Source organism: Cladophialophora bantiana, assembly GCF_000835475.1.
Source record: "Cladophialophora bantiana CBS 173.52 unplaced genomic scaffold supercont1.12, whole genome shotgun sequence".
NCBI lineage: Eukaryota > Fungi > Ascomycota > Eurotiomycetes > Chaetothyriales > Herpotrichiellaceae > Cladophialophora > Cladophialophora bantiana.
Genome location: NW_015971586.1, coordinates 285,190 through 307,599, shown reverse-complemented (window position 1 = coordinate 307,599; position 22,410 = coordinate 285,190). Strand labels below are relative to the sequence as shown.

The 22,410-nt window shown below is 51.6% G+C and overlaps 10 protein-coding genes across 10 annotated transcripts; 6 read left to right on the top strand and 4 right to left on the bottom strand.

Annotated features, from left to right (window-relative positions):
• Nucleotides 1–2,070: 2,070 nt before the first annotated feature.
• Nucleotides 2,071–3,699, top strand: Z519_08008 (uncharacterized protein; the record flags this gene model as incomplete). Its single annotated transcript, XM_016765738.1, has 4 exons — nucleotides 2,071–2,504; nucleotides 2,576–3,055; nucleotides 3,113–3,254; nucleotides 3,307–3,699. 4 exons carry the CDS (start codon nucleotides 2,071–2,073, stop codon nucleotides 3,697–3,699), a joined length of 1,449 nt encoding a protein of 482 aa, XP_016617783.1.
• Nucleotides 3,700–4,158: 459 nt separating this feature from the next.
• On the bottom strand, nucleotides 4,159–5,895 carry Z519_08007 (uncharacterized protein; the record flags this gene model as incomplete). Its single annotated transcript, XM_016765737.1, has 1 exon — nucleotides 4,159–5,895. One exon carries the CDS (start codon nucleotides 5,893–5,895, stop codon nucleotides 4,159–4,161), a length of 1,737 nt encoding a protein of 578 aa, XP_016617782.1.
• A 377-nt stretch (nucleotides 5,896–6,272) lies between these two features.
• On the top strand, nucleotides 6,273–6,998 carry Z519_08006 (uncharacterized protein; the record flags this gene model as incomplete). Its single annotated transcript, XM_016765736.1, has 1 exon — nucleotides 6,273–6,998. The coding sequence occupies one exon, from the start codon at nucleotides 6,273–6,275 to the stop codon at nucleotides 6,996–6,998; it is 726 nt and encodes a 241-aa protein (XP_016617781.1).
• A 35-nt stretch (nucleotides 6,999–7,033) lies between these two features.
• Nucleotides 7,034–7,336, top strand: Z519_08005 (uncharacterized protein; the record flags this gene model as incomplete). Its single annotated transcript, XM_016765735.1, has 1 exon — nucleotides 7,034–7,336. One exon carries the CDS (start codon nucleotides 7,034–7,036, stop codon nucleotides 7,334–7,336), a length of 303 nt encoding a protein of 100 aa, XP_016617780.1.
• A 451-nt stretch (nucleotides 7,337–7,787) lies between these two features.
• On the bottom strand, nucleotides 7,788–9,467 carry Z519_08004 (40S ribosomal protein S27; the record flags this gene model as incomplete). The annotated part of the gene is made up of 4 exons (XM_016765734.1): nucleotides 7,788–7,970; nucleotides 8,034–8,096; nucleotides 8,515–8,586; nucleotides 8,661–9,467. The coding sequence occupies 4 exons, from the start codon at nucleotides 9,465–9,467 to the stop codon at nucleotides 7,788–7,790; spliced, it is 1,125 nt and encodes a 374-aa protein (XP_016617779.1).
• Nucleotides 9,468–10,469: 1,002 nt separating this feature from the next.
• Z519_08003 (uncharacterized protein) lies at nucleotides 10,470–12,020 on the top strand (the record flags this gene model as incomplete). Its single annotated transcript, XM_016765733.1, has 1 exon — nucleotides 10,470–12,020. One exon carries the CDS (start codon nucleotides 10,470–10,472, stop codon nucleotides 12,018–12,020), a length of 1,551 nt encoding a protein of 516 aa, XP_016617778.1.
• A 2,543-nt stretch (nucleotides 12,021–14,563) lies between these two features.
• Z519_08002 (formamidopyrimidine-DNA glycosylase) lies at nucleotides 14,564–15,904 on the top strand (the record flags this gene model as incomplete). The annotated part of the gene is made up of 1 exon (XM_016765732.1): nucleotides 14,564–15,904. One exon carries the CDS (start codon nucleotides 14,564–14,566, stop codon nucleotides 15,902–15,904), a length of 1,341 nt encoding a protein of 446 aa, XP_016617777.1.
• Nucleotides 15,905–16,916: 1,012 nt separating this feature from the next.
• On the bottom strand, nucleotides 16,917–18,737 carry Z519_08001 (uncharacterized protein; the record flags this gene model as incomplete). Its single annotated transcript, XM_016765731.1, has 1 exon — nucleotides 16,917–18,737. The coding sequence occupies one exon, from the start codon at nucleotides 18,735–18,737 to the stop codon at nucleotides 16,917–16,919; it is 1,821 nt and encodes a 606-aa protein (XP_016617776.1).
• Nucleotides 18,738–19,176: 439 nt separating this feature from the next.
• Z519_08000 (uncharacterized protein) lies at nucleotides 19,177–20,847 on the top strand (the record flags this gene model as incomplete). Its single annotated transcript, XM_016765730.1, has 1 exon — nucleotides 19,177–20,847. The coding sequence occupies one exon, from the start codon at nucleotides 19,177–19,179 to the stop codon at nucleotides 20,845–20,847; it is 1,671 nt and encodes a 556-aa protein (XP_016617775.1).
• A 207-nt stretch (nucleotides 20,848–21,054) lies between these two features.
• On the bottom strand, nucleotides 21,055–22,236 carry Z519_07999 (uncharacterized protein; the record flags this gene model as incomplete). Its single annotated transcript, XM_016765729.1, has 2 exons — nucleotides 21,055–22,136; nucleotides 22,230–22,236. 2 exons carry the CDS (start codon nucleotides 22,234–22,236, stop codon nucleotides 21,055–21,057), a joined length of 1,089 nt encoding a protein of 362 aa, XP_016617774.1.
• Nucleotides 22,237–22,410: the final 174 nt, after the last annotated feature.

The following is a 22,410-nucleotide window of genomic DNA, read 5'->3' as shown; positions in this document are numbered from 1 at the left end:
ATTGTGGCCATTCATCCTCTACAATCGCCAAGTTTCCACCACTTGTGTGGTCTCCCAGAAACATTTCCTCCTGCCCCAGACGTCCAAACTCTCCATTCATCCTTCAATGCATTTCCCATCTACCGTCACTAACATATTCTCTCCAAATCCATCATTCCCTTCTTCAACCAGAACTCTACACCCCTTTTTGGCAGTGTCCTGGCATCAGGCGCCTCCTCCTGTCACCACGACAGTGAACTCTACCATCCATCATGTCCTCGTCTCGGCAATGACCGCACCTACGAAAAGTCACACGATAACCCTTTACGCAAGTGGTCACAGAGCTATTATCTCCACCCTCTCCACCGCTCCTGTCCCTGCTCCAACCGGCATGCCTCTCCAGGACGGATCCTTCCCAGCATTCAGCTGGGCTATCTGGCAAACATTCGACTCTCTCATTCCGCAACACGAATTGGAAAGTCTGCATGATCCCTTCAGGGGCTGCGGGACATCGGCAAAGCACTGGCAGACGCTGTTGTGCCTTTGGAATTGAAATGCATTCCTACCTTCTTCGGTCGGCTAGAAGATAGTTTGGAGGCTCTTCCCCTGACGCTTTCGAACTGGGGTGGGAGGCACTTCCCTTCGCTTCACCACATCTTACCTCTCTTCTCTCTTCATTTTCTGGGGCAACACGTCGGCTCAATGACGAGATAGATGCGGTAATCTCCTACGCGCATTGCCGACTCCGACGAGAACTACACCGAGTTATCGACGACACCTTCACGCTGCGATTTCTTTGGCTGGTCTCTACCACGGATTGGACGTCATCTTCACCCAGTCGTGCGACGCTATCACCTCAGCGTGGGAGGTCAATATCTTCTAGGCAGAGACGTTGTTTTTGGGAAACGATCGAGGATTTCTTGCCTTTTTGCTTCGGCATGATGACTCTCATGGTCGCTTGTCTCTGAGCATATTTGCCACAGTTATATGGATGGCCGGCACTATCAGCTGGCCGATCATGATGTGGACAACCTTCGGCGCCTCTATAGCGACGCCAGTGGTGGAATAAGCCAAAGGGTTCCTCAGCGAACTGGAACACCCGCCGCATACATGGTCTCCAGAGGAGGGCCTCTCGAGTCCTGCGAGGCGGAGAGGGGGTATGCACAGGCCGGTGAGGCTGAGGCTGAGGGAATAAGGAGAGGAACCTGGGGGCACAAGGTTCACGACGGACGGGTGGAGGATTCACGGGATATGGCAGACAGGCAAGGCAAGGCGCAACGGAACGTCAGGACAAACAGGTTGAGGATCTCGAGGCATGTCGATAGCCAAATGCTCATGGTGGAAGACCGAATGGAAAGCATTGAACCCGACTATTGTTGTTTCGCATACTATAATGCTTCCCACGGGTGCGCTGATGGAGTTTCCAATGGCCAGTTATCAGAGACATGTTTTCGCGGGATCGGTCGGAGGCTAGCTGGCCACCACAGCTGACCAGGGTTGCATGTGGCGGTAGAAGCAAAAGCAGAAGGAGAAGCAGGAGAAGTGGAAGATTGTTCTACTAGTAAGCGGGCAGCACGGGAAATGGGCTTGCTACGTCATTTTGGTCATTCTGGCTGTCATTCTGTCATTCTGTCATTTCGTCATTTCATTCCATCACCGTCTTGGATGTTGATGCGGCCAATATACCGTGCTCAAGAGAGACTTACTTCTACTCCGTGCAAGTAGCGCGAACGACCCTCAGGCTGGCAGCTGTTGGAGACCGTTCGACAGAGTTTGCACAGTCCAGACAACATCTACCCTCGACAGAGACCATCTCCCACTCGCTGGATTTTGCCCGAACCGGAAAGACAGAGCGAGGAGTAAAATTCGAGAGTCTTCGTCACCATCCTCGGCCTTGCAGCTCCGACGTTATAAGCGAGAACGGACCAAGCGAGGCCGAGAATGACATACATCACTGTACATATCGAATACAAATACAAGACCAGGGACAGACACCTCGACGGCTACTCCCTCCTCGCTCTCCTCCCTTGAAGTATTTGAAGCATTGAGCACCAATCTCTCTCCCAGCACATGTGAGGACCCTCGAGAACAATGGCCGACTCTCAGGGAACAGAAGAACACCACCAACAACATCAAGACACACCCTCCAAGATCCTCCGCCCCGTCAAAGCCTTTCTCAAAGAAGTCGGTCTCCTAACCATCTATCGCTCGCCCTGGGACACAAAAATCCTCATCCTCCAGCGCTTCGTGCGCCTCTTCGCCTACGGCGGCTCAACGTTGATCCTCGCCTCCTACCTCTCCGACCTAGGCAATGAAGATGCACGGATTGGCCTGTTCATGACCCTAACATTGATCGGGGATGTGTTTATTAGTTTTCTATTGACCCTAATAGCCGACCAATTGGGACGCAGATGGATTCTCGTGCTGGGCGCCGCCTTGATGTCGGCCAGCGGCGTGGTGTTTGCCCTGAGTGGAAACTACTGGGTTCTGTTGGCCGCAGCAATTCTGGGCGTCATCAGTCCTGCGTATGTGTTATCGCCGCTGTGTTTCTAATGCCTGAGCATGTCCCTTGCTGACTGACGGTCTACTCTTCTAGTGGCAATGAAATTGGGCCCTTCCGCGCAATCGAGGAGTCAACCATCGCCCATCTCACCGCCAGTTCTGATCGCAGCGACATTTACGCTTGGTATTCTCTGATCGGGACGGCGGGCACAGCACTAGGGTTCATCGGATGTGGCTGGATCATCACGTTGCTTCAACATCAAAAGCACTACGATTCTGTTCAGGCCTATCGCATCATTTATGTCATCTACGCAGCCGTCGGCGTTACCAAGCTGTGCCTGGCTCTTATGCTTAGCAAAGATTGTGAAGTTGATGCTCAGCCAAAGTCCGCGAACCCCACCGAGACGGCGCCCTTGCTGGGCAATGATCGAGGAGAGCAGATTAAGGACGATGATATTCCGAAGAAGCGACGATGGAGGCTCTTGCCGGAAATCAGCAAGGAAAGTCAAGTCGTCTTGGTACAACTGTGTGTGTTATTCGCGTTTGACAATTTCGCGTCCGGGTTGGCGCCCTTGTAAGTCTTCCGAACAGAGTTGAAAAGCTAGCCCCGAGCGCTGGCTGACAAGTTCAGATCCTGGGTGACCTACTTCTTCAAGCGCAAATTCAATTTGCCCGAGGGCAAGCTGGGGTCAATATTCTCCATCACAGGCATCATCTCTGCGCTTTCCATGCTGGTGGCATCCTCCATATCGAAGAGGATAGGGAATGTCAAGGTAAGAAAGAAGAATGAGTTCCCGGAGTAGCGACAGCACTGACAGACACCAGACCATGGTCTTCACTCACCTGCCTTCGGCTATCTGCCTCGCATTGATCCCTATCCCTTCCACGCTGTCTGGCGCCCTCGCCTTCCTCATCGGTCGTGCCTGCACGCAAGTCATGGACGTAGCTCCGCGCTCCGCGTTCCTCGCGGCGATTGTTCTGCCACACGAACGCACCGCTGTCATGGGAACCATCAACGTTGTCAAGACATGTGCCCAGAGCATGGGTCCCGTAATCACCGGCGTCCTCGGAACAAACAATCACTTCTGGATTGCATTTGTCGCGGCCGGTTCCCTGAAGGCGACATATGACCTTGGGTTACTGGCGCTGTTTGCGGAGCGGAAGAGTCGGGAGGAGAGAATGTCAGAGAGGAGGGATGAGGAGCGCGAAGGAGCCTAGAGTGTGCGACGTCAAATACATATACCAGCGCATAAAAGTCTTGTTTGATAAATCATGATAGCGAAAACAACAAAAGTCAAGCATCCCGTTCAAAACAAGGTGTACCACACAATTAGATGTCATGATGGCCGTGCGTACCTGCGCGTGCGCGTAATGATATGGGTATCTATTCAGAATTAAGTGCTTCTCAAGTCATGATATTTCTCGATTCTAACTTTTGACAAAAGGAAAGAAACAGTCAACCAATGACGCTTGTTCTATCTCATCATCAGCAGTGAGCGAGCCAGCCAGCGACTGCTGTTCTGTTCTTTTCTTTTGAGTGTCTCAAACGGACAGCAAATACAGTATCGAAAACACATATCATCCATCCATCCATCCATCCATCCACGCCGACGCCATGCCAGGTTCAAAAAATATAGGTAGCAAGGGGAAGAAGAACAAGAAGAACAAGACCCCTTCTCAAGCGCTTCCGTTCTGCTGCGCCGTCTCGGATGCTTTGATCTCGCCGCGAATGCCCCCTTTCCCCCCCAATTCCCGAGCGGTGATGGAAAGGGCCAGCTCCGCATCGACATTGACCGTGACTTCGACTTTAGATCCCTTCTTCAGGCCCCTGAAGACCAGCTCCGCCAGAGGCTGCTTGGGTCGCCAGACCTTCTCGCGTATCTCTTCTGCCTCGTCTTCCTCATCTTCATCTTCGTCGTCATCATCCTCCTCCTCTTTCGTTCCATTGGTTTCGGGCTTTGCTTGAGGCTCGCGGTGCGTGACTGTGATCTCTCGTTCGCCTTCCCTGATTCGGATCAGAACATCGCCTTCGAGACCCTGGACGACTTTCGTTCTTCGAGCAGGAACGGCCGTGTCCGGAGGAATGATCAACGTGAACGAATCTACGGGCTGGCCTGTCACCTGATAGCCAATGGCAGCGGTCAAGTGAGGTGTGACGGTAACCATTTCATGCGTTGATTGATCGATATCCTCTTTCTCGAACTCCTGAATCAGAGAAGCTTGCAGAGCAGCCCCTCTGGCTGACAACTCCGAAGGATTTAATGCCGTGGGCGTCGTCGCCGGTGCGAGAACCTGCGTCGACTCCGGGAAAAGAGCTTCAATATTCTTCGCAATCTTTGGTGTATGCGATGTACCGCCAGACATGATGACCTCATCAACGTCCAGTACGTCGAGTCCGGCTTTCTTGATCACTTCCTCGACCAGTCTAGTAAACCGTCCAAATGTCTTCAAAGCGAGAATTTCATACCGCGTTCTGTTGACTGTAGACCTGAAATCGACGCCATCTGCAAGGCTTTCTACGCTGAAGGTGGCACTATTGCTCTGGCTGAGAGCCTTCTTAACCGCTTCAGCTTCGAGCTTGAGTTTTGCCAGGCTCCTTTCATTCTTACGTGGGTCGGTCTTGTACTTTTTGTCGAATTCTTTGGCAAAATGGTCCACCAACACTTGGTCCAACTGGGTGCCGCCCAATTCATAATCATGTGCAGTGGCCAGAATGCTGTACATGCCTCCTCTTGACGCTACCACGGCAACATCAGATCGGTTTCCACCAAAGTCTGCGACAAGAACATTTTTGTCCACGGTAGCATCTGGAGACCGCGAATCGTATGCAAGAAGGGCTGCAATCGGTTCAGGCATAAATTGGAGGATTTCCACCTGGATATTTGCGGCGGCCTTCGTCAGGGCGGCCTTTTGTTCGTCATCGGTGTCTGTTGGCACAGCGACCACAGCTGACGTTATAGTCTTGCCGGTGAAGTCGGAGGCCGAATTCTTCAACCGCCGCAAATGCCGCGCAGCAACCTCCAAGACCGGAACCTTGTTTTTTGTTTCGCTCTCTGCGGTGTCTCGAACAGCAAAGCAGATCTCGCCATTTTCCTCGATGGGATGAGCGGAGGCATGGCAAGGTGTTGGATCAATGGACTTGTAGTCTTTGCCAATAAAGTCCCTGAAAAACGCAACTGTGTTCTTGCTGTTCCGGACCAACTGCGCCTTTGCCTGCGTGCCGTGAAATTCCTCTCCTTCGATATAAGACAGAATAGAGGGGATCTGCCGATCTCCTTCTTCATTTGCAATGACCTCAACTTTGCCCTCTCCTGATATATGCGCAATTGAGCTGTACGAATTTCCGAAGGAGATACCAATGGCATAGTGTTCGGGCGACCCTTGGGGTGCCAATCCGTTTGTTTCGTCACTCATGGTGTGTTTTAGCAAGGCCGAACTGCAAGGGAGAGACTCGGATGCTTGCAGGAGACAATGTATGTACCCAAGTATCCTGAAAGGCTCCTGGTCCGGGGAACCAACAAAAGTTTGTGGACTTGAACCCACGAAAACCCTGGGAACTTTTTTTTTGAGCCTTGCGGACGTATTCACGGCTCAAGGAAGGTTAAGCGAGTGCGAACCACAGCCACTCAGCCTTGCTCTGCCTTGCTCAGCCTTGTCACCATCTTAGCATTGCCACTTTTTTGCCCAGCCTTGTCATGCATCCCCTCATCTGTGATGCTGCTCCGTACTTTGTTAGACTTTTCGAACTCAAATTTAAATTGCTCTGAAACCCCATGTCTGGGACATCCACCATGCAGGTATTTCTGCCTGGCGATCAAGTTCCCACTGGTCACATCCCAACGTCTCAAAAGCGCAAAATCGGCCAAGGACTGCAACAAGCAGCAGATGCCAACTTCCTAGCGACCATTGGAGGATTCTTGGATGTTGACTACCGCAAGAAGACTGCACAAATAGCCACTCCAGATGCTCGTTACATCCCCAGACCAGGGGACCTCGTGATCGCTCAAGTACGAATCTCGACTGCAGACTTTTTCCATGTCTACATCAACCGTTACTCGCCTCAAGCCTTTTTGCCACAATTAGCCTTTGAGGGTGCAACCAAGAAGACGAGACCTCAACTGAAAACCAATGACCTCGTCTATGCCAAAGTTGTCTCAGCGCAGAAGAACATGGAGATCGAATTAAGTTGTGTGAATCCATCCACGGGAAAGGCGGAACCAGATGGGTTGGGCCCGCTTAGCGGTGGCATGGTATTTGATGTCAGTCCCGGCCTTGCTGAGAGACTTCTCAAGAAGCAAGGTGTTGCAGCGCTGGAGGAACTGGGCTCGAAACTTCAGGGCGGATTCGAGATTGCAGTCGGCAAAAATGGGAAAGTGTGGGTTGAGTGTCCTGAGGCTGGCGTAAAGGGAATTTGTGCCGTTGGGCGATGTCTGAGGGAGATGGACGAGAACGAGTTAAAAGAGAGGGAGCAGAAGAAGCTAGTGAATAGGATCATAGGGGATATGGAACGCGGCTGAATTTGGAACGGCGCCAGTCAACGAAACTTCAAGCCATGGGCTTCTTCCCGTGGACAACGAAAGGGAAACGACTCAACCCAGCAGCAAACATTCCGCGCACAGCTACCGCAGAGAGACCGAGTTTCTCAAATCGGCAAGTCACAGACTGCGCCTATGTCGATGGCATGACTACCAACATGTCGAGGAAAGGACAGGTGCCTGACTATGTGGGCATTGCTCGCGAGACCTGTGATGAGCCGGAAATCTACAGAAAGACCAAAAGGCAGGCAGATATCCCAATCGTAGTGTACCGGGTGCAGCCGAACCGAACCGAGAGTCCAGTCGAAAGAGACAGGTAGTGACAAGAGAATGGACATGCTTTTCGAAGATTTTGTTGTTTCGCCTTCTGTACTACGAGTACATGACTATCCACGTCCCCACCATAACTTTGAGATCAGCCTGATGCAAGGTCATAGGCCTTCCTCAACATCGGAACCCTGCTCTCCTCACAATACAACAGTGAAGTGTATGTTCATGCAGAATCCGGATGCCTCTTGCCCGGTCATCCCATGCAATAAAGACTTTTTTGCGAAAGGGTATCCCCCATTCGTAGCTTGGAACAAAATTCGACGCCGGGTTCGTTGCGAAAAGAAGGAAACGATCTGTCCGCCATGCTCTCATAAAGGCTTCTTTTTTGCAAGATATCCGGAACTCCCTGTCGTGGTGGCATAGTTTCTGCGGAATCCTTCTTCTATCGAGCAAATATTCTCAATGCCATCCCGTTTTCATTCCATTTTGGTTCCTTGTCGTTTACTTTCTTCGGAAAGAGCAGCCCTCTGTGAGTCGGGCTTTGCCACCGGTAGGTTGGCAAAGCACAGTTGAGCAGCCTGCGCAGATGACAACGGTTTGGGCGTGGGAGAAAACGGTGGTGATTGTGAAGCAGCCGGGGCACTTGACGTCCATGAAGAATGATCGCGGAGCTGGGACGAGGGTCTGGAGGGGTTGTTAGATTTTCTGATGACTTCCAGCCTAGAGACTGCGATTTCAATATCATACCTTGAGCTTGTGTTTGCGGGCCTCAGCCTGAGGCGTTGGGTTTAGGAGATCAACTGCGAGAACCTGCGATCAAAAATGTTAGCGACTAGTCGAGATGGCGATGATTGCGTCGGTGGTGATGGTGCTTGTAGTGCTCGTGTGCTTTGTCAAGGCGGGAGGAGAAATTTTAAGCACCATCGACTGGGTTGTCCATTTGGCGCGGGTGTGCGTACCATTTTGTCTGATTTTTGGATTCGATCTGAGGTATCTGCTTGCTACTCAGCTACTGCCTGAAATTCGACGGTCGGAGTGAAGATTCAATGGATCAATTGATGTGTTGCGATGGACGAGGGGGCGATAGAAATCGACTTTGAGGGAGTCGTGGGTTGTGCGGCCATCTGCCAAGACCGCTAAAGCCAGGGTCTCCACAGCGGCAAGTTCTCCACAGGCCCCAGCCAATCACCGGTCTATATACGCTTTTTTGCCTTCTCCTTTGACTCACCAGCACAGTCACGGGTACGAGGTACAGGATTGCAAGGCTCTGGCGCGGCGCATCTAGGTATTCTAGACCGGTCTATCGATTCTATCGGGTATCAATTGCAAGGTTCGACAAAGCAATGGATGCGCCCAATGCCTTCAGAACGGCACATCCATATCTTCCGCCTTCTCCTCCGTTCCGCTGGCCTCTCCATGTGATGACATGGTCTGCTTGATAAACCCTGCAATCATGTCTAGATATTGCTTCCCGCTCGGCACAAAGTGTCCGCCAGGATGTGCCACGACCTGTGTCTTCTCTGCACCGCCAGTAGCATCGATCAGTGCTTGTGTTCTCGACTCTTCGACGACACTATCGAGACTGCCGATGACGTGACAGACTGGGGTCTGGATATGGGGCTCCTCGTAGAAACCGCGATATCTCTCACCAGGCGCCCGAAAGCCACAGTACGCGGCACAAAATTTGAGTGGCGGGTGACTGAGTCTCTCAAAGGATGCCGGATATGGGATCGCTAGTGTGGATCTCTCTCGTGCTTTTTCGAACGCTTGTTTCCTGGAGTCTCCCTCCAGTAGCGAAGCGACCATGGCGGCTAGGCATGCTCCCTGCGAGAATCCGATGACACCATCGAACGGCCCTTCTGACTCGAGAACTTTGGCGATAGTCTCTAACCCTTCCTCCAGACCGACATATTCGGGTGGATCGGAAGTGTCTGACCGCCGCCACCAGCCATAAGCTTCTATACTGTCCGGATCTTCACTTGAACTTAGGTCAAAGCCCGGAACGTCGCTTGGTTTGAGTTGCAGAGGACCGGTAGGGTAGGTTAATGAAATGCCCGGAAATACTTTCTGCAAATGCTTTTCCATTGCTCTTGTTTTGGCATGGAACAGGGTCCCGTTCTGAGTATAGCCATGAAGCATCAATACCTTGACGCCACTGCTTGGCTCTTTGGCGGACGGCATCGTGTTCGAGTGCCGCGTTGTCCGGGGCCCCAAGGTCCTCGGGAGAATAGCTCCGGAAAATGCTATGAGAATTGTTGAGGCTTTATGGTTGTGTCGGAGGTTATTCATCAGACGATCAAAAGGTCAAAGCTGCATGCACGAATAAAGAGGCACTGCGAGGTAATATCAAGAGAAATGTCAAGCGATAGAGATGTCGGCTTGATCGGGCCATCAAATCCCGACGCTCGATCTCCTGCCAAGGCCCCGCTATAATCCTTAGCCCACCTATCAACAAAGCTTTTCCTCCCTCTGCTTCGCTGCCATCCCATATTCAAATGTCTACCAACTACTCCGTACTGGACCCGGACATATTAAATCGAATACTTTAGCCAATACTTGTTGTTCGGCCACGCGCTCCGTGTTGTCTTCCAGTTGTCCTCACGGGAACCCCCTCTCACCTCCGTTTGGAGACCACGACATGAGACGGGGACGCCTCTTCTCATCCTTGGGTTGAGATGGAGCACCAGCCGCCATATTCCCTGGCTGGGAAAGCTCTACTAGGAGCCATCATGTGGATGGGGTGAGACTACTGTGCTTTCTATTTCTGAATTGGGCCGGAATGCACAGATCCTCAGAAAACAAGACCTGGCTTCCCATGGTGCTGGTACTGTTCTCCTCCCCTGAATGGTTCACCATGCAGAATATAGTTCAAAATACATGGCTTGAGTCCGCCTTCTTGCAACCAAACGCGACGATGTTGGAAGCGGTAGGTCCCCAGAACTGCCCCTCGTCCCCAGGTATAAGAATCTCCTCTTTCTCTTTCGTTCCCAAAGAATCTTCCATCTCCTTTATTTTGCAACGGTGCTCTCTTCTGAGAACCCCTCATCCGGAGCGAATATCTTCTCTATATCCCTGCATCTACAAACAACCCTCGACCAACCCTCATTCCCAAACTCCAGTCTACTCCTATTACCTTCGAAATCTCTTCACCTTCTACGACTCCCCTCATATCGGCCATTAAAAATGGTCAACTTTAGCTCCGTTTTCGAGCGCATCAAGCGTCTCGATGTCCAATACAATAAGCCAACTAAAGAGATCCGGGGACGAGACACCATCCTCCCCATCACTCTTACCTCCATCTTCATCTTTTTCATGTGGGGCCTCGCCTATGGCTTGCTCGATATCATGAACTACCACGTCAAGGTAGCCATGGGCATCGGCAGGCAAAAGGCCGCCATCTTGGCCGCAGGGTACTATAGTGCCTACATCCCCGGTGCACTTTTGATCGGTGGCCCCCTGGTGAAGAAGGCAGGCTATCGAATTGCCATGACGACTGGTCTGGGTGTTCTTGCCCTGGGCAACGAATTCATGTCTATCGGCGCAAGTCGCTGCAGTCTTGCGGGCATGGTGGCTGCTCACTTCGTCATCGGCTTGGGTGTTTCGACCTTGGAGCGTTCGGCAAATCCTTATGCTGTCAACTGTGGTCCACGCAGGCAAGCCGCTCTGCGAATCTTGATGGCGCAAGCTTGGGCCGGTATCGGCACCGTCGTGGCTCCATTTCTGGCCAACGCGTTCGTCTTCGATCCCGACACCTCTACAGCACGCCCAGACCCCGATCCACTTCACCCCGGTAGATGCCAGATGCCCACGATGAAGACCGCCTCCTGCTCTAACTTGGGCACCGTAATCACCTTTTACCGTGCTCTGGGCGCCTGCATCTTCGCGCTGATGATCTTCGTGGCAGTCCTCTTCTTCCGCACCAACTGGTTTCCGGAGGTCGAAGTTCCCATCTCCGCGCCAGTGGACTGTGGATGGAAGAAGTGGAAGCACCCGCTGGTCTCCAGACGCTTTGCACGCATCTGGTGGGGGGTGGCAGCGAATTTCGTGAATCTCGGCTGCCAGGTGACTTTTGCCCAATTCTTCATTGAGCATATGAAGGTCAACGCCTGCGCCAGTGACAGATGGGCCGCGTACTACATGTCCCTTGCGCAGACCGCATTTGTCATCGGTCGTTTTGCTGCCGCAGGGCTGGTCACCATGCCGAGGATCTTCAAGCCCCGGTACGTCCTGATGTGCTTCATGGCCGGCGCAGTCGCAACCACTGCCGCTGGAACAGATATCACAGCTACGGCAGCCATTGCGGTAGCCATCATGGTCATGTTCTTCGAGGCACCTTCGTTCCCGATGATCTTTGAAAGCGCCACGGCCAGTTTCGAAGAGTGGACTCCAACCTGCGAGACCATGATGATTGTCAGCATTTCGGGCGGTGCATTGCAACCCGCCTTGATGGGCCAGCTCGTGGAATCCGTACGCATCTCCCACGCCTGGTGGTTGACTGCGTCGTGCTTCTTAATTGTGTTTACGTACCCGGCCGCGACCAATTTGATCCCGTCATTCAGAAGGGCCCTGGACAAGGCAGAGATTGGTCCCGAGGCAGTCGACCATGGGGGTGCGGACGAAGAGAACGGCCTTCAGAGATCGTCGACCTCCAAGGAAAACTTCGCCGTTAGGATCGTCGAGAAGGTCACTTTCAGGAGGAAGAAGTCAGACGAGACTGGCTCCACTACTCCCTAGTCAAGCGAGGAGCCAAGCCAGGCCAGGCCTCGTAGAATGCCGGCATATCTACAACCTGTTGTCTTTTTGGTTGTTTTGTTTTCCGAGGCCTTGCTGGGCCACAAAAGGACACGAAATTAAATTGGCGTGCCCGGCGTATTTTCCTGTTGGGAAACGCAGAAAGAATGTCATATTGTTTACATGGGATATGTGTTCTTGTTTTTGACTGTTGTTCTCGAGACCGAGATCCATAGAGTCTCCCAGCACGAGAGATACTACACACTAGCGTGGGCAGTATCCAAGTAATATCGATACAATAATAGCACTTGAAAACCACTATGTTCCCCCAAAGTTCCCCGTGCCACAAGAAGTTCAAAAATAAGTGGCGCAGTTAGACAAGAATATAGTAATTCACTGTTAGATCGAAGATGCCCTCCATTCACAATAAGTATGTTATTTTCCTTTAGCAATAGTGGCCCTCTGTCGTTCATCCTATTCTGTCGATTGTATTCGATAAAGCAGCCGCTTTGACTTCATTGAGCACTCTCGAGGCACCTAATACATATTCCGTGGAGAGACTCAGTCACTTACTTTTGAATCCGGTTTGCCGGTCCAAGGGATATAGATATTTGTACATAACACAGCGCAGCAGCGGCGCTTTCATGACATCTCAAAAGATGTCGTATCGTCTTCTATCTCTCTTGAGATATACAGCAAGACCAACAAACCAAAAGCCTTGCGGCTTCAAACCTAGCCTTGTTTTGACGGGAGAAGAGATATAGAGGTGGTTCCTTTGCTGTGGAATTATTCCAATGTTGAGTGGAGTTTCCTTCCCTTTGAGGTGTTTGTTCCTGTTCTTCTGTACGTTGCCTTCTTTTTTCCTCTCAGTGGACACAAGGTGGAAGGCACCATGTTGCCGTTTCAGACTCCCGAGTCTATCTCCTGCCATGCAACTTGCGCCCACCAACTCTCTCTTCCCGATCAGACTGAAATGAGGAGCGAAAAGAAGGGCTCAGTCCTTTCACGCCCCCTTGTTCGACTCGACATTGAGAGCACCGCATTTGCCATATATGGTCGGAAACATATCGTGACAGAAGTCTACTGTCCGCGCCAGCGAAGCTGTCTTAAGACCACCTTTCTTCCCAGCGTACCATATGCCGGCAGACGTCGCATTCAAAACACCCAATTGCATATTTTCTTTGTTACCGACATTTTCACCAATTGATCCGAATTTGACTCTTTATGTTGTTCCTTCTCTCCATTTGTTTACTGCCTCCTCCCATGTCCCTTCCTCAACACCTTCACATCTTTCTTGTACGATCCCCCATGTCCTCGTTCTTATGATCTTCTCCACCGCGTTCTCATTCCTCAGCACATCTGCCAGCATCTCCGCCCTCGATTCCCTAGGGAAGAATCTTCCTGAGTAGGGGTCAAGGCGCTCGTTTACTATCCGCTCGGCATCTCGCCTATTCGAGGCTTCTCGCTCGATGAGATCAGGGTCGTTTGGATCTGGACTCGTAGCAACACTAGTGCAATAAGATATCACATCCGATCTCACGTTCCACGATGGAAATAGGACAGAATGTAGAAAGGTCCGACTCGTTTCTCGAGGTATGGGGGCGCGGGTGAGTGAGGATGGTAACGATGGATTACGGATTGATGTTGAAGCAGGGTCGAAGGGTGAGGTTGTAGAGGGCGTGATTAATGCATTCAAATTGGTGGATATGCTGTCATCTATGCTTGCGCGTGAGAGGCGGAGGAAGTCTCGCAAAACCCGGGTGTTAAAACAGAACTGCGGCGTGAGGTTCGTGGGAGGAGCCGTGGGTTTGGACATTATTAGAGATCGTGGCACCTGAGCTCCAGCACTAGCTGACAGAGCCTGGTCTGGAATGGAAGGAAGGGAGCTGGACCGTCGGGATGGAGGAGCACTAGGAGCAGGATTCTGGGTGCGAGGTTGCGAGCTGGTTGAAGGAGAGTCCGAGGTCGTCTCCGAAGCAGGTGAAATCCAGAACCACGCCAGCTTGATTGATTATTATGTAGACGGTGAAATGAGATAAAGATGAGGCAGATATCGACAGCAGCCTATGATTCAATCAAGAATCAGTGCTGGATGCAGGTATTGTGCATGAGATTAATGTTGGCCACAAGGAGGTTGCTTAAACTGCTATATTAGAGGAATATGCGGAGATGACGAGGCTGTAGTTTCTGCCTTTAGACATTATGTCATCGACGCCTCGTCGAAACCACTAAACGCGTCTGATCCTCGCCTCGTAGTTGATACGCGTTCTGACCTCAGCCCTGCTCAGCCTTCAACAATCGTCCCGCCTACCTAGCGCCGTCGTGATACACAACCTGAGCTTCAGTCCGCGCCCTGCTATTGAACTCAAGACTGTGTCCGACCTTTTGTGTCTTTCCCTCATATATTTGGATTCGTTTGGACAACAGACTTAGTGGATTGGCCAATTCAAAAGCAGCAAGGGAGCAAGCATCATTCCCTCGTCTACTCGGTCTTTTAAGGACGAGCTCTGCTGCCAGAAACATCCCCTGAAGGCCAGTTTTTCAGCATGCCTGAAATCGCCGAAGTCGCGCGCATAGTACATTACATTCGAAAACTGCTTGTCGGTAAAACGATCGCGAAAGTCACCGCCACAGATGATTCGAGCGTCTATGGCAAGGCGGGCACCTCCGCTGCCGAATTCGAGAAACACATGGCTGGCAAAAAGATTGTCGATGCTGGCCAACAAGGCAAATACTTCTGGATGACCATGTCAAGTGCACCTCACCCAGTAATGCATTTCGGCATGTCGGGATGGTTGAAATTCAAGTCTGAGCACACCTACTACTACCAGCCGCAAGAGGGCAAGAAGGACGAGATTTGGCCTCCGAAATTCATGAAGTTTATGCTGAAGATGAAACCAGAAGATGGAGAAGAGGCGATTGAGGCAGCTTTTGTCGATATGAGAAGGTTCGGCCGAATCAGGCTGGTTGACTGTCCTGGTGCTGAGATCCGACAACATTCACCGCTGGTCGAGAACGGACCGGACCCAGTCATTGACAAGAACATAGTCACCGTCAAGTGGCTCAAGGAGAAGTGCAAGAGCAAGAAAGTGCCCATCAAGGCCATGCTGCTGGATCAAGCCAACATCAGTGGCATCGGCAACTGGGTAGGGGATGAGATCATGTACAATGCAAAGATCCATCCTGAACAATACGCGAATACCTTGAACGATGAACAGATCGAACAGCTACACAAGTCGATCCATTACATCTGCAGCACCTCGGTGGAGCTGCTGGCCGATTCCGAGAAGTTTCCAGATGACTGGTTGTTCAGGCATCGATGGGGGAAGGGCAAGAAGGGTGCCTCAAATACTTTACCAAATGGGGAAAAGATTGCATTTCTGACAGTGGGCGGACGGACTAGTGCTGTGGTTCCTTCGGTTCAGAAGAAGACTGGGCCTGTCGCGAAGGAGGTGAGCGAGGCTGAAGTCCCAGATGGTGAGGAGGAAGATCCGCCCAAAAATGCCAAGGGTAAGAAACGCAAGGCCGCGAAAGAGGACGAAGAGGAAGAGGGGAAACCCAAAGAGTCGAAAGGAAAGAAGCGCAAGTCCACTGTCAAAGAGGAGGACGAGGACGAGGACGAAGAAGAAGTAATGCCGAAGAAAACAACTGCTAGGGGCAAGAAGGTGCAAACGGGGGAGGAGGCGAAGCCCATGGTCAACGGTGATGCCAAACCAATGTCAGAGGCCAAGAAGCCTGGCAATGAGCCAGCGAAGAAAGTGGAAGAGAAGTCAGTCAAAACAGGAACGACTCTTGCGGCTCAGCGGAAAGCAGGGAAGTCTTCAGCACAACCGCTAGCATCAGATGACACGGGCAGGAGACGATCGGGTCGATTAAGCAAGTCCTGAACTTCTCGCAGCATGGCGAGCTTTCCAGCTCCGCGCGCGTGTGTGTGTGTCTTGACTGAGTGATTGCCTAGCTGGCTTATTACTTCTTGACCTTTGTGTCGTTCAACCCATCATTCTTTGGCCCTCATTTCATACAGTCCCACCAGAAGAATTATTGTATCCTCGCAATGACATACTAATTGTCGAAAGATTCTGAAATCTAGAGGATTGTTTCTTCAATTGATTAGAACTTTCTACCTATTTTGAGAAGGGCTCACCTTGGATGGAAGAGTTTTTAGGTTGAGCATCGGAGGGAGAGAGGAATTATTGACCTGGATGTCTGGAATGAGAGTATTCGAAATTATAATTAGAAAGAATAAGAGGATATCGAAATAAACTGACCTAGGTATTAGACGACAATGATCTACTTGAGGGCGAGACCATTTTACAAAGGATGCCAAAATGTTGCTGCAACAATTCTATGTTCCCTTCCATACGACTCATCCCAACCTCGACTTTGGATAGACTGTGCTCGATCATGGCATTGTCATAGTGATTGTGGAGGATGATTAGAACTATAGGTGCGAGTGCGATCCCTCACTTTCGCACCAAGACCGACATTTTCGTAGCATAACTACCAAAGGTGAAAGAGAGGGGAACATTCGAAGACCACATTTCAATAATGATAAAGTTGAGGTTTAATAGTAGGTGCAAAGGAGAGGTTGAGGAAGCGACTACGGACATGAAACGGTGCTTGAGTCGGAAAAGAACGAACCCTATATGCGCGCCCATAGCGAAATGGAAATAAAGTGTATAGATCAATCCTGCGCGGCGTCACGTACAAACATCTATATCCCTGGGCCCCAACAGCCGGGTATCAAATTCGAATCTATCTCATCAAGTTCCTTTGTCTCATATCCTGTGCATTAGCAACAGCCGCGGGCATTGCGGCATATGTCGCCCAATCCCGTCGCTCCCATTCCCTCATAATATAAAGCACGCCTAGTTCGTCGCAATATATAATGGACCATTTTCACCATCCACCGCCGCTTAATCCGGCAATACTTGCAATGCGCTCCGTATCGCTCATCTTGCTGGCGGGCTTGTTCTTGCCAACGTCGCTGTCGACCTCCCGGAAAGTCGTATAAGCGAGCTTTGACACCGGTATGTTCACGAGGTTAGACCAATAGTATAGGAAGGCGTGAACTTCGTTGGTATTGATTCCGCCGATGATCGTCTGCTCGGACTTCTCGTACCCGTTCAGATGGCCATTCCCGTTCGTCATAGGCACATCGTCCCCTTCTTCCTCCTTTGTCTCAGGGTCCTCCGCAGAATCAGCCGAGTAATAAGTCTCGTCCACGAGTCTCAACCAATCTTTCTGACTTTGCGGTCCATTCACGCTGTTGACCACATCTTCGCTCCTCGTTTGGGGCAATATTTCTACCACGTCGTCAATCTTAATTTGTCCACCTCCGTTCGTACAACCCCCGGGACAAGCCATGACTTCCACATACGCGTAGTCACTTGCGCTTCCACTTCCAATGGCAGGAGTCGTGCGTCTCACGGCGCCAGGTAACTTGCTCTGCCTGGCGGGTTTCAATTTCCTAACTAGATTCTGAATGTTTCGGAAACCGTAATACCGAGCACACTTCATCAGAGTTTGGCCTGAGGGGGCAACGAGGGAATATTCAACAACGTCGGCGTTGCGGCCGCGCTGAACAGAGATGGTGGAGCCTTGGTGACGGGCTTGTACTGTTAAGAGGGTGTGGTAAAGGTAGCCACCTGAAGAGCCGGCGATTGCATTTTGTTCTTCGGTCCACCATCGTCGGTGTCTGGAAAAGAGGAAGTGAGAGATATGGGGGTCCGGAAATGGTGTACGTTCAGAGGATGAGAGTGGCCTAAGCGGAAGGCTAGAGAGCTGAATACCGCGCGCTGAAGCGAGGGAGAGAAGTTCACGGGAGGTGATCACACAGTCGACATCTCGTACGGGAGGTGAGGATATGTTTGTAGAATCCGAGGGTCGCCACCACCGATCTGTTAATTCTTCTCTGCTGGCTTCGAGTTTCTTGTCGAAGCAGGGCATTATTGCCAAATGCCATATCTGCGAGGGATGAATGTTCAACGTCTTGCTCAGTACTGTCTTCAACAGTGTCCCTGATAACGCCTGTGGAGACTTCAGTGCCGAGAGGTGCGGAAGGACATGAGGATGTGTCTTCTCTGCGTAACAAATCCAACCCGGACAAGCAGAAGTCAAGACTGGCTTTGGTTTCGATCTTTTGGCCATTGAATCCTCCACCTCTTCAGCCCCCAGAACCAGACACGTTTCCCGTGCCTGATTGGTGTCCACCACATAAATAAATCGGTTATTGTGCTGGCCACCTATCCGCAAGCCTTGTGATCCGCTAAGAAACTGTTCAATCATAAATCCGGCTCTTCGCTCAGAAATGCCATATGTCGCAGCCAGACTAGCCCGAACCTGCGGACTCACACTGGCTACGAAGAGTTTGGCGTTGGGCGGCGGAGATGTGTGCCCATTTGCAAGGCCATTTTGCTTGTTGAGGAGATACCGCACATCGAGTGGTGGATAAGAATCAAGCGTATTCAGGACTTCGTTATGCGACTGTAATGAAATGAGAACAGCCTCCGCAGAAGTAACACAGCCGGAGCAGGCGAGGCAATCGGTAAGGGATATCGAGGCCGGCGCCGGGTTTTGGGTCTGGACTTTATCTTCAGTGGTTACCTCGTAAGGATTGACATCGTCGCCCTGTTTCGGGAGCGTCTCTACGGGTTTTATGCAGGCGACGCCAGGCGAGATGAAGTCGTTCAGATCGTCTGCGGAGAGGATGGCGCTCATGGCTGCCAGTGAGTGGCGACCACGCCAGGGGTAAAGGGCAGGCTTTAGGAGTAGGCGATTGCTCTCGGTCGTTGGGCAATTTTAGAAGTTTCAGAAGATGGAAGCTTACGCGCATAGGGTGTCGGCGAGGATTTGAGAACAGTGTCAAAATTGCTATCTTGATCGTTCGATGGTGGAAGAATTATTAATGGGTGCGAAGTCCGATCGTCGGCCTCGACAATCTACAGGGTACGGTAACGCAAGTCAAGTTCTAGACCTGACGTATGTGGGCGGCTGACTAAGAAATTAGATAAACCAGATTCTACAGATGTAGCTGGCGAGCTGGGAGTGGCCGGGGAGCCGGGAAGAGCACAGGTTGCGCAGGCTTCCTTGTCTCCCGACGGTGTTGTGCACGCGATCACCCAAACGACACCAAACCATGCAGTTATTATGACACTTCATGCTCAACAATCAAGAAGAAGGAAAATCAGAAGAGGTGGAACTTCGAGAAATGCCCCCTGCACACGATGATGCCTCTCCGGATGCCCCCCTCATCACGGACCGACACGACGACAGTCACGCTTCTCTGACCACAAGCATTCGATCCTCTGCAAATACCTTCATATGGGCTTTGACAGTCTCTGCTTGCGTTTCAGGACTACTATTCGGCTATGATACGGGTGTCATAAGCAGCACCTTGGTCTCGATTGGCACCGACTTGTCCTCTCGCCATTTGACCACACTGGATAAGGGACTCATAACCTCATGTACCAGTCTCTTCGCTCTTGTTGCAAGTCCCATCGCCGGCGTTCTGGCGGATAAAGTCGGCAGGAAAAACATCATCTTGTTCGCAGACGCTCTTTTCACACTGGGGGCATTATGGCAGGCCCTGACAACTTCTGTTTGGGGGATGATACTTGGCCGAAGTATTGTGGGACTGGCCATCGGGGGTGCCAGTCTAATCGTGCCTCTGTATATCTCTGAACTAGCACCCAGTCATTTGAGAGGGAGACTCGTCACGGTGTCTCTTCTCTTCGTTACCGGCGGACAGGTCATTGCGTACATGATCGGATGGGTCTTTTCCACTATGAGGGGTGGATGGAGATGGATGGTCGGCTTGGGGTGTGTTCCCGCTATCGCACAGCTTGTCATGTTAGCATTCATGCCTGAGACGCCCCGCTATCTGGCCAAAGTGCAAAGGGAAACGGAAGCTCGAGCAGTCTTGAAGAGAGTCTATCACAGCATGACAGACGATACCACCAGCCTTGTCAATGAGACCATTCACGCCATCAAAAAGGAGCTGGTTGACGAAGAAGAGGCCCACGTCCAGCTTCGTCACTCGGCACAGTCCAAATCCAGCTTCCTGCTCTCCCCGACCCTGCAGTCTCTTCTCCTCCGCCCTCCGCACGCTCGAGCGCTAACAATCACATGTACATTACAGGCCCTTCAGCAACTTTGCGGATTCAACAGCCTCATGTACTTCTCAGCTACCATATTCCAACTGTTGGGCTTTCAGTCGCCCACCTTGACATCACTCAGTGTTGCAGGGACGAATTTCTTGTTCACCATTGCGGCGTTCCATCTGATAGACCGGCTGGGGCGGAGGCGGATTTTGTTGCTCACTATTCCGGTCATGGTCCTGGCTCTTCTCCTGTGCGCCGGAGCATTCACCTTCGTTCCTTTACACTCAGACGATAATATAGAAACAACCGTGGTTAGTTCCTCCGAGAACTCAATCCCTCATCTCCCCGCCATAGCCATCCTCATCGCTATGCTCCTCTATGTCTCAACCTACGCCATGGGGCTCGGCCCTGTTCCCTGGCAACAATCCGAGCTCTTCCCCCTCTCCGTCCGCTCACTGGGCTCCTCCCTGGCGACCGCGACGAACTGGCTCTGCAACACCGTCGTCGGCCTGACATTTCTGCCCATGATGGATTTTCTGGGCGCGCAGTGGACGTTCGTAACCTACGCGGCCATCTGTGCTCTGGGGTGGGTGGCAGTCTGTTGGATTTACCCAGAGACAATGGGGTTGAGGTTAGAGGAGGTAGGGGAGTTGCTGAAAAATGGTTGGGGCGTTAAGGAGAGCTTGGAACGGTTAGAGAGGTCCAGAGCGGATTCGTCGTGTGACTAGTCGGTGTCTACAAGTAGGATATTCCTCATTTTCAGGTTTGGGTACTAGAAACAGAACAATAGCGAGCATGGATTCAGAATGGGTCCGGCACTGAACTCATGCCTACCCAGGTACTTTCATTATCTATGGGTGTACCTATTGCTCGACTCACATTCGGGTCGAGCAAAGGATCTTGATTCGACCTTTTGCCTTCACGGAATAAAAACCCTATATAAATCCAGAAGACGTGCTGCTGACAGGCCCATCGCGCACTTCGGTCCCGAAAATGCTTGTCGCCTGCTTCCTCGCCATTCTCCTGGCGTGCTTCTTCTCCCTCCTCTCTCTTTCCTTCAACTCCCTCTCCTTCAACACAACCTGCCAATACTTGTCCCCTAACTCTGCGTACTGACGTCCGCGCGTGTGCACGGCTTGTTCGAGTTGTCGATCGACCTGGCGGAGAGCTAATGTCCATGAGACTCTCGTGGCCGGAGGAAGGGAGCGGGATGGTGGCTGGTTGTTGTTCTTCTCGTTTCCGATGCTGTATCGCTTGGGATTGACGAAACGCATATTGATCACCGACGACGTTTTTTCGCCTCCTTTCTCCGCCTGTTCTCCCCACTGCCCTACCTGACCATTCCCGTTCGCGGCATCATCTGACTCAGTGATACCCTGCTCTCGTGCAAGGATTACATCCCACTCATCTTCCCATTCACCAAGCTGAATCTTTTCTGAGATATCCTGATGCTGTGCCCACTTGCGAACCCCCCAGAGGATCTTGTTCTTTAATACTCTATTCATCAATACCGGAGTAGGGCCTGGATATTTCAGAAGTGGGACCCCCTGAGCCAAGATCAGATTGGGCACTTTTCTGATACCTGACTTCAGTTCAGATATCGGTCTAGGGTGCTGGAAGATCCGTGGGCTTTCGGGAGTGGAAATATGGTTTGCCTTGTTGGCCACGCGGCGCAGGTTCTCTAGATGGGCATGCCGGTCGGGTGGAGGCGGTTTCCACCGTGAGGCTAGCTCGGCGCGGTATGCGGACGTTGATTCGGCTTGTAGAGCCACCTGCTCGAGAGTCTGGCTGAGCTTGTTCAAAGCATCGCCCGATTTCGTTGCGCATTGGCGCAAGAGCGACAGGGAGCCATAGCCTGCCTTGATCCCGTTGGCGATTTGTGAAGGGGAAAGCAGTTTGCGGTCTCGATGAAAGCGGAAGCGGATCAAGGATTGAAGAGTTTTGGTGACGGCGGGGCTTTCAATCGCGGCGCCGACTCGCGTGCTCTCACGGAGCAGAGCTTTGTATAATGCAAGACCTAAAACATCACGTTAACAGGCTTCGGATATAACACAGACGTCAGACTTGCATGCTAGTCGATGAAGCCCCGATTTGTGCGGAGCAAGAATACGTGGCATCCGCACATTTCAGGATGGATTGATCGAGCACGGAAAGGTCTTCTGAAGCGGACAATTAAAATGCAACAAGCCAGCGAGCCAGCCTCGCAAGAGACCAGCAAATCGCGGTCAGGCAGGTATGCCGAGGGCGAGGCTGACGCTGGGCGAAACTCGATGGCCCAGGTTGATTTCTTG